Genomic DNA, 10,639 nt, shown 5'->3' with positions numbered 1-10,639 from the left:
CATGCAGGGCCTCCATGCCCAGCCCTTTCAATACTTTGGGTTTGGCTGGCTTCAGGAAAGGTCCCCAAAGGTCTAGTTGTCACACAGATGGATTAATCATATCTCCCCAGGGCATGTGTCAACCTGCTAAGTCCCAGTTTCTTGAGGTCCTAACAGTCCGATCCACCACTAGGTTTTGCCTAAGCAAGGAGGAACCTAGAAGGAGACAGACTCTCAGGGTGTAAAGTATACACCTTGGCTTTCTCTGGCTGGGCTAGGTGGTGGTCCTTTCTACTTGGGTTGTCAGAAGGACTCCCAAAGCCTATAACCCCACCCACAGTTTCCATGGTAACCAACTGAAGGGCTCTTTGGAGAAAGGGAGGAATGAAGAGGGTGTGACACCCTCTGGGAGGAGGCCAATTAGAAACAAAACCCGGAATAGCCTTGCTTCCCCCTAGTGGAGGAACTCAGAGGCCGAGTCCTCCATGAACCTGGACTCTTAGACCTGTGGAGTCCCTAGACTCAGGAGCCTGAAGTAGGGAGACTGAGCACAGTGAGTGCGAGGCCAGCTAGGGTTATAGGGAAGTCTGAAGCCACCGTAAGAAAGGGGCATATAGCAGTGACATGGCTCAGCTGGTAAAGATGCTTGCTGCTGAGCTTGAGTTTGGTGCCTAGGTAAAGAGAACTGACCCCCCTCTAGCTGTCTTCTGACCTCTACACGTATGTGTGAGCATCAGAACAAATAACACCCACTGGGTGCTGGAGAGATGACTCGGTGAAGTGTTTGTTGCCCATTTATCCCCATGGCCTGACGTAGCAGTGTGCACTGTAGAACAGCAGTGGGGAGCGGCCGGGAAAGATAGGTGGATAGATATGTGGGAGCTGGCTGGCCAGCTAGCGTAGCTGCTGGGCAAAGAAAAGGTGGAAGGGGCCTGAGGAATGACAGCAGGGCTGTCCTCTGCCCGCTATATCGTGAGTGTGCACACAGGGAACTGTGCAGCTGCTGGGCGAGAAGCGTGCTAGGGTTCAGGATGTTGGGCTGAAGAGACTGCTCCATGCTTAAGAGCACTTGCTGCTCTTGCGGAGAATCTGAGTTTGGTTCCCAGCACCCACAGCAGCTGGCTTAGAACTGCCTGTGACTCCAGTGTCCTCAGGTTCTGGCTTTATGAGCATCTGCACACATACGGCAGACATTCTCTCCTACACGCGCACACACACAATGAATAAAGCAGAGTTCTGACTCGGGGTGTTCAAAGGGAAGCTCCCGCAGGCTCAGGAAGTAAACAATTCAGGACATCCCTCGAGCCGAGCAGACGCACTAGGCTCCTCTTGGCCCAGCCTATATCAGCAGTAAGGACTGCTGAGAACACTCGGACAAGCTGGGGATGCCCTCCAATCTGTCAGGCTGCCTGCAAGTCGTGCAGCGAGCACCGGGTCTCCAGCTTCCATGAGCCGGCATGGCTACCTCCGAGTCATTTCTGCTGCTGTGACCGCTCACCTACACTCATTAGTTCACCGCGCTGGAACTGGGCGGTGTTGCCACTTGGGTCCATTGTTGGTTCTCTATCTGGGATAAGCAGATGTCTGTTCATGTCTTTACAGGAACGGTGTCACACAACAGCACCTGTACACACATGGACACATATGTGCACACACTCACACATGTTTCTTAAAATGGGGTCTCTGGGGTAAAGAAAATGTATGATGAGCACTGGAGAAATGGCTCAGGTGCGGAGTGCTTGCCTAGCATTCATAGAACCCTGGGCTCCAGCGCCAGCACAAACTATGAACAGTGACATGTGCCTGTAATCTCAACAGGTGGAGGCAGGGCAAGTCCAAAGTCATCCTCAGTTATATAATAATTTGTCCTAAAAAACAAACAAAGAAATAAAGAAACAAACAAAGCATGTGCACGGGAAGCCTTTTCTCTTGACTTGCAGGGCTCTGGGGCCACAGTTCATTCTTCCTTCCAGGAGTTTCCGTCCCTGCCCCTTCTGTCTTCCATTGCTGGTTGTCAGGACTGAGTGGCCCACTGGTCTGGCTTTCAGTGAGTGACCCTCTCCTTCCTGAGCCCTGAGCCTCTCTCCCTGTGGACCTTTGTACAGCATCCAGCCTCTAGGGACCCACACACACCTCTTTGTCTCCCAGACAAACTGCCTCCACCACAATCAGGGGAAATTCACATCTAAAAGCATTAAGTATGGGGCATCAAAGATTAAAATATCTAAAAGCATTAAGTATGGAGAGCTGGTACAGTGGTTAAGAGCACTGCCTGCTCTTTCAAAGGTCCTGAGTTCAATTCCCCAGCAACCACATGGTGGCTCACAACTGTCTGTAATTAGATTTGGTACCTTCTTGAGAAAGAGACCTGGTCAGTCATCCTCATAAATTTAGATCATGAAACCCAATATGGACAAATTCAATAGAACCTCCATACATGGGCTGCCCATGCATGCTTCAGCATTGCCAGGGCATAAAATAAGTAAATAAGTAAATAAATAAATAGCGAGATATCTCCGTGGAGAAGGCATTCACTGTGAAGTGTGGTGACCCAGGCTCAATCCCTACATCCCACAAAGTAAAAGGAGAGAACTGATTCCCACAAATTGCCAGACTTGAGAGTGGCAGCCATGTACACCCCACATATACATAACACACAGCCACACAATAACAAATGTAAAAAAATATTTAAAAAAATAAATTATTTCATCTGTTTTTCTGAGGACAAGTCAGAACTTGGTGGCTCTGAAGGCAGGCTCTGGAACATCTGAGGAGAGAGCAAGGAAGCCCACATTGGAGGAGGACTCACCTCTTGGCCAAGACTTGACGCCCCCAGAGCTGGCTCTTACCTGTGTCCTCCAGCCTATGTCTATTCCGTCTCAACAGTTTCTCCCTAGAGGTGGTGGGGAACAGATGAGGAGCACGGCCCCACCCTCCCACTGCCCGTTCACTCCCTGTACCAGGACTTACCTCCTCCTCCTCGCTATGACAGTTCTCACGTAAATATACACTCTAAGCAGTAAGACGGGGACTAAGAGCATCACAAGCACTCCCGGCAGGATGGCCAGTAAGCTGGATGATTCTGAGTGTAGAAAGGAAATAGCAGTGGGGCTGGGAGTGGGCTCAGTGGGTAGAGTGCTTGCCTTACACGCTCAGAACCCTGGGGCCCATGTAAAAGTCAGATGTGGTGGCTCATGCCTGTCTTCCCAGCAATAGCAAGAGGCCCCCCTTATCCTAGCCCTAGTGGATGAAGACAAGTGAATTCCTGGACACTGGTTCAGTTTCAGGCCAGTGAGACTGTGTGTGTGTGTGTGTGTGTGTACCCGCGCGTGCGTGGATGTGTGCATGTGTGTGTGCATGCACTCGTGGAGGTCAGAGGATAACCTGCAGGATTAGTTCTCTATTACCATCTGAATCCCAGGGATCAAATTCAGAAGGCAAATTGGAGACAGCCACGTTGACTCACTGAGCCCCTGTCTTAACTAAGAGGTGGGAGACATCTCAACAGCTACAACCAAGTTGTCCTCTGGCCTCCTGTGTAGACTGTGCCTGTACATATTCACACCCTCCCCCACGACAGGGGTAGGTGAAAGGGTGGGAGGCTGAGGGAAATGGGAGGAAGCACTGCCTTCAGGTCCTTAGCTGTCAGCCTAAGGCATCTTGGTCTCCTAAATCTCTGGATGTCTAGTTCTTCCTCCAGGAGGCTCAGGGACTCGAAGATCTGAAAGCCCTCGTCCAATAGCCCTTATTATCTGCAGTCACAACTCCCTAAGACTGTATGAGGCTGTGTGTGTGTGTGTGTGTCTGTGTGTGTGTCTGTGTCTGTGTGTACAGGAGCAGATGTCTATTCGTGTGTTTATACACACATGTGTAGGCCAAAAGACACCCCCTGCTGGTATTCTTCAAGCACAATCCTCCTTCCCCAGCACTAGAATTACAAGTGTACACCCAGATTTTCGTGTGGTTCTGGGAATCAAAGTTGGGTCCTTGTTCTTTCAGAACAAGTAACTGTGCTACCTCCCCAGTCCCCCGCTTCTTGTTTATTTGCTTGTTTTATTAATTTGTTTGCAGCATTATGTCACGTGGCTCTGGCTGGCCTTGAACTCACTATTTTGCTGAAAATGACCTTGAACTTGTTCTGGCCCTATACTCCCACCTCCCAGGTACTAGGATTATTAGCACACACCTGGCTGAACTTCCACCCCGCACCCGTTTGCTTCACTCTGGCTATTCCTGTCCAGGACCTCTCCATCACCTTTTGACTTTCCATATATATTTGTTATTTATTTATAAGAAATATACGTATTTTCCATATATAAAAATATACAGCACAATGTAATTTAAAGTATATTAATATACAATGCACCCAAAATATTTATATATAATCATAAACTATATGTGATAATTATGTATTTTAAATATTCCCTATAGTATATAATACACAATATTGCCTATGCTATATTACTTATTATACTATATATAATAGCTTGTGATAGATTACTAATATTGTATAGTATACCTATCATTGTCACCACATCACATATCTGTAAATATAACAGATATTATAATTGTAAAAAAATTTAATCAAAGTTAAATAAATTAAAATTAATATATAAGATACATGAAAATTAAAAAAGTAAAATATAATAGATACAATGTATATGAAAATAAAAACAGTAATTCTGTGGCAATGGCCAGTGGGACACAGGCCTGGGATGTGGTTATTACCTAGCTTTTTTCTGGATGGGATATCCCGAGGTTCTGTGCAGAATTCTCCTCCATAACCCAGGTCACAATGGCAGATGAAGGTGTCCCCTTGCTCCTGACACTGGCCATCATTGTGACAGGGGTTCTGTAGACAAGGGCTATCTGCAAGGGCAGAAGGGTGTGAGGGGATCCCAATAGGATATTCACAGTGTAGGAGATGCCTGGCTGTGGGACAGGCCCCAGGAAGAAAGCAGCAGCCACCAAAGCTGCTCTGGGGGCCACTCAGCAATCTAAGTTTTAACCCTGCTACCCTGGGTTCAGGGAATCTGCTTAGCCTCCCGAACCCCCGCATGTGTGTGTGTGAAGGTCCAGAGGTCAACTTCAGGTGCCATTCCTCAGCTCTCACCCACTTGCTTGTCTGTCTGTCTGTTTGTTTGTTTTTCAAGACAAGGTCTCTCTGTAGCTTTAAAGCCTGTCCTAGAACTCACCCTGTAGACCAGGCTGGCTTTGAGCTCACAGAGATCTGCCTGCCTCTGCCTCCTGAGTGCTGGGATTGGATTAAAGGCATGCACCACTGTACCTGTCTGGAACCCTATTTTCATTGCTCATAAAGTGGGGTGTTGTGCTTTCCACTAGGTAAGGATCAAAGTCTATCCTGGGGCAGAGCTCTGCACGGCCGGTACTAAACGCCTGGTAAGAGATGGTTCTTTTCAGACTTCCTGACACCAAGCAGGAATCCCACCCGGGCAGGAATCTGACTCAGGGAGGGAGGGTAAGCCTGGTGTTAGAGACCACAAGGACCCAGGCTCACCCCGGAAGCAGCCTCGAGTAAAGTTGGCCACAGTGCAGGCCTCTCCAGCTCTGCAGCCATAGGGCTCACACAGCAGGGTCCCCTGGCTTGCGCAGGTGCAATGCTGGGAGCAGTCCTCAGTCACGTAGCTGTCACCTAGCTGTAAAAGAGGAAGTGAAGGCAGCAGACATTCTAGACTCATCCTAGATCTCATTCTCCATACCTGGATTCCCAGGCCTCTGCTGTCCAGACCTTGTAATAGAGGCCATTGGTGGTGCAGCCGCACTGTGTCACTGGGAGGCTCTGGGTATCACTGTAGATGTAGCCTGGGATGGTGGCACAGCCTTCCACGCAGGGGCCTTCACAGGCCTTGGGGGTCACAAATTTGGCACAGGATGCTGGGCAGGGCGTCATACAGGGCTGGTACACAGTATTGGCAGGGCATGTCATGGCTGAGGGGATAGAAGCATGGTTAGGAGCTGGCTGGCCTTGGGACTGGTGAGTAAGAAACAGAAAGCAGGGTATACGGTCATTCAACAGAGCACAGGGCTCCCTGGACACAGGGAAGCTAGGGCGAGCAGGCCCGTTCCGCCTCAAGTGTTGTCTGAAACATAACATTTGATGAAAACAGATGGACAAGGTCGGGTGGGTACAGCAGCACATAATCCCAGCACTCAAGAGCTGATCGGGAAGGGCACCAGGAGCTTGCAGCCAGCTTGGGCTATGGAGTGAGATTTTGACGCAAAAGCCAAGAACAGGGGCTGGAGAAAGAGCTCAGCAGTCAGGAGCTCGATCCTGCAGAGGATGCTGGCTCTGCTCCCAGCGCCCACATGGCAGTTTAGGACCACCTGTAACTCCAGCTCCAGAGGCTCTGACACCCTCCTCCCACCTCTGTGGGCCTCAGGGTGCACACGGTGCACAGAACACATGCAGGCAAAGCACTCATACATATAAATCAAATAAAAATCAGTAAAGTTTTAAAATAAATCCACCCCGAAGCATACACGGGATAGCGCGGCGGTTAAAGCGCTTCTGCTCAAGTCAGGTGTGGGGACCAGAGGAAACCTGGGGGTTGATAGGCAGGCAGCACTACCTCATCACCAGGCACTGGACGAGAGAGAGAGGGGGGGGAGGGGGAGAGGGGGAGAGGGGGAGAGGGGGAGAAGGAGAGAGGGAGAGAGGGAGAGAGGGAGAGGGAGAGAGAGACCCTGTCTTAAAAAACAAGGTGGGGTTAGTGAGATGGTTTAGTGGGTGAAGGCGACCTGACTGGATCCCTTCCCACATGGCGGAAGTTGTCTTCTGACCTTCACATGTGTGCTGTGAGACATGTGTGCTGTGGGACATGTGTGCTGTGGGACATGTGTGCTGTGGGACATGTGTGCTGTGGGACATGTGTGCTGTGGGACATGCGCACCCACACATACACACAAAATAAAGAAATGTAACTGTCCCCCACCAAACAAACAAAAGAACAAAGTAAATGGTTCCTGTTCTCTGGTCTCCACACATATGTCTGCATGCATCCAAACACACATGGACACACACATATATAAACATACAAAAAATAAAAAAAGAGAAAACACAACAACAGAAAAAAATGGGCAGAGAGGAGGAGGGGATTGGACAGCGGAGGAGTGGATGGGAGAGGGGTCAGTCTGGAATCACTTGCTGCCTTGAACTAGGGGTAGAAGAATCAAGGCTGAAAGGCCACGGTGAGGGCGGCGGCAGCAGCAGAGCTGAGCAGACAGCAGAATGGCTGAGGAGTGAGAGCCGGCTGCTGGGCAGAAACAGAGCCTCACCACAGTGTGTCTGGTCCCGCCAGCCAGTCGTGTTGGCACCTGCCTCCTGGCAAATGATTGCGTATCCACTGAGGACCCGGCATCGAAACTCCTCTTCTTCTTTGGTTTTCCAACCAGTGCACACGTCGGACATACAGTGTCTGGGGTAGAAGGGGAGGGGTGGGGTAGGTGTGCTTTAGAGAGGGGGAGCAAGGAGAGCCAGCCTTGTGGGAAAAGGGCCCGGGTGAGGGGCTGGGGGCTGGGGGCTGGGGACATGGCTTAGCTGACCAAGTGCCTGCCTTGCAAGAATAAGAAAGGGCCTGTTTGATTCCCAGTATCCATGCTAAAAACAAGCAGGGTGTGCTGAGGTGCTTGTAATTCCAGTGCTGGTGAAGGGGAAACAGGAGGGTCCCTGAGGCTCACCAGCCAGCTATCTTAGCCTAATCAGTCAGCCTTAGGCTCAAGTTAGAGACTTGTCTCAAAACAATGTGGAAACTGGGGAGGTGTCACTAGGAAAAAGTACCTGCTGATCAAGTATGAGGAATTGAGTTCGAATCCCACACATGCCTGTAATCCCAGCTTTGTCAGGGATTAAAAACAAAAGGATCAATGTGGTTCACTCTCTCACAGTCTAGCCAAAAAATACCCAGTGAGCTGCAAGTTGGGTGTGAAACCCTGTCTCAAAGGAATAAGGCAAAGAGAGAAATCAGGACACCGGACTTTAACTCTTGATGACCCAACACTCACACAAAAGGAAAGAAAGGTGGATGGCCCCTGAAGTCGATCTCTGACCTACGTAAACATACATGGCACATACACTGAACAAACAAGTGCGTGCCCATTCCCCTTGCAAATCCCCCCAAACAGATAATAAGCAAAAGCTGAGGAGGCGGCCAAGTTGGTAGAGTGTTTGCTTAACATGCGTGAAGCCCTGGGTTCCATCCCATGTACCACAAAAGCAAGGTGTGGTGGCCCACGCCTGTAATCCCAGCACTTGGGAGGTGGAGGCAGAAGGATCAGAAATTCAAGGTCATCCTTAGGCACGTATTAGCCTGGGCTACACGAGACCTAAATAAATACAGGATAAAATGGATTAAAAATAAAATAGAGAAGAGGGGCCCAGAACCCCACACAGAAAGTCGGCAGGCTAGAGGGGTAGCGTGGGGATAAAGGATTGCAGAAAAACAGGATGTAGAATGGGGGGAGTCAGTAGGAAATGGGGTCACAAGGGAGAAGAACCAAGCCCACAGAGCTAGAGGGGGTCAGAGAGGAAAACCACAGCAGGAATCTGGAACATTCTTGTGAGTACTGGGCCTGTAACTCACTGCTCGAAGGGCTCTGGGGCTACAATCTGGTGACAGTCAGCAAAGGGACCCTGGGGGTCCACCACCACCCTACAGGCCTGGGTGCTGCTGAGGAGCGCTGTCTGCTCTGGGCTGCACTCTGACGGCAGAGGGTCAGACTCTTCCTCTCCCCCATCTTCTGGTAGGGCCCTGAAGTAGGGATGACAAGGGGCTGTGTGAGGTTTGGGAGGGAGGTGAACTTGAGGGAAAAAATAAAAACAACAAGTGTGCAGAAAAGTGAAGGAAAGGACAAGGGCACATAGGGATTTCCAATGAGCAGCTGTTCCCACTGGTCAGTAAGAGACCGAGTGACAGAAGGTGCGTCTGTGTTGAGGACCAGAGGGTTAAGGCAGTGGAAAAAGAGACTTGCTGGGTAGGAGATACCCAACTCAGAGGGACAGTGCCTGAAGAGAATCCCTAGTAGGGGCTGGGGTGTGGCTCAGTGGTAGAGCCCCTGCCTAGAATCCCCCAGTGAGGGGCTGGGGTGTGGCTCAGTGGCAGAGCCCCTGCCTAGAATCCCCCAGTGAGGGGCTGGGGTGTGGCTCAGTGGTAGAGCCCCTGCCTAGAATCCCCCAGTGAGGGGCTGGGGTGTGGCTCAGTGGTAGAGCACCTGGCTTTGATTCTCAGTAAGGGGCAAGGAGTGTGGCTCAGATTATGTGCACAAGTCTACAGGTTCAATCCTCTACAGCTCCAGTGAAAGAGACTCTTAGTCATCTCCCAATCCCCAGCCCTCACCTTGGAAAACGTAAGAGGGCTTTCACCATCTTCACCTCCCAACTGTTGCCAAAGACAGTGATGTTTGAGGCGAGTGTTCCACTGGGCAACATCAAGTCATTGTCTCGGTCCTTATCATAGTTTCCACACAGGCCCCGTATCATCCCACGGTACATGGTAGGCAAGGAGATCACTGCAGGACAAAGTAGTGAGCCAAACTCTGTTCTCCCCTCCACAATCTGAGTCTCCCTTTCAGGCTGGGGGCTCTATTCCCAGGTATAACACATCTTCCTCTGACCTATCTGAGCTGTGCCTTTCCATCCCAGAAATGGGGTTCCTATTGTTCCGTGGTTATTGGCTTTATTGTTGCTATTTTCATTTTTGAGACAGGGTCTCATATAGCCCAAGCTGGACTCAAACAGGCTGTGTAGCTGAGGCTAGCTTCACACTCCTGACCCTCCCGCATCCACCTTCCGACTGCAGAGACTACAGGTGTGCTCCAGCTGTGTAGCTGAGGCTAGCTTCACACTCCTGACCCTCCCGCATCCACCTTCCGACTGCAGAGACTACAGGTATGCTCCAGCTGTGTAGCTGAGGCTAGCTTCTCCACACCTGCACTGTCAGTTTCTTGGTTAGGGTTTGATTGGGTTCTTTTTTCTTTTTTCATTTTTCAAGACAGGGTTTCTCTCTGTAACAGGCTTGACTGTCCTGGAACTCGCTCTGTAGACCAGGCTGACCTCAAACTCACAGAGATCTGCCTGCCTCTGCCTCCTGAGTGTTGGGATTAAAGGTGTGCGTCACCACTGCTTTGCTGGGTTTCTTTGGGACAGTATTGCACTATAAGCCATGAATAGGCTGGAATTCACGATGTAGACCACATTGTCCCCAATCTCACTGGAGATCCTCCTGCCTCTGGCTCCCGAGGGTTGGGATTATGCATTATGCCTGGCTCAGAGACAGGTCCTCTGCGGTCTGAGTCTGTGCCCCAATTACCTGCACTGTGCTTCCCATCGAAGTCCACCACCATTTCAAAGTCAGTGATGAGAAACAGCCGCTGCGCCCGCAGGAGGACCCGCAGGTGGTCATTTGGACCGTAGGGGATTGCCACCTTTTGGTTGTTGACCTTGAAATGGAAGACTGCAGCTGCACAGCGTGCTAAGTGGGCCACACTCACTGCTGCTGTTGTCTGCACCTGGCTTTGCCCAGCCAGTGTCAGAGACCTCCCTTTATACCTCAGTTCCTTCCTTGCAAACACTCAGAAAGAGAGATGGCTCAGTGGGTAGAGGCATTTGCCACTGATCTGGAGGACCTGAGGATGACTTCCAGGA

The 10,639-nt window shown here is 50.4% G+C and overlaps 1 protein-coding gene across 1 annotated transcript in view; it reads right to left on the bottom strand.

Moving 5' to 3' along the window:
• Nucleotides 1–2,708: 2,708 nt before the first annotated feature.
• The window catches only part of Zan (zonadhesin), an 84,305-nt gene continuing 76,374 nt past the window's right edge, over nt 2,709–10,639 (bottom strand). The window contains 10 exon segments of the mRNA XM_075974048.1: nt 2,709–2,746; nt 2,829–2,872; nt 2,950–3,061; nt 4,708–4,848; nt 5,498–5,636; nt 5,729–5,928; nt 7,276–7,415; nt 8,580–8,747; nt 9,333–9,504; nt 10,305–10,434. Coding sequence (XP_075830163.1) covers nt 2,709–2,746; nt 2,829–2,872; nt 2,950–3,061; nt 4,708–4,848; nt 5,498–5,636; nt 5,729–5,928; nt 7,276–7,415; nt 8,580–8,747; nt 9,333–9,504; nt 10,305–10,434 — 1,284 coding nt within the window.

Source organism: Microtus pennsylvanicus, chromosome 1, assembly GCF_037038515.1.
Source record: "Microtus pennsylvanicus isolate mMicPen1 chromosome 1, mMicPen1.hap1, whole genome shotgun sequence".
NCBI lineage: Eukaryota > Metazoa > Chordata > Mammalia > Rodentia > Cricetidae > Microtus > Microtus pennsylvanicus.
This window is presented reverse-complemented; position numbering and strand designations above follow the sequence as displayed.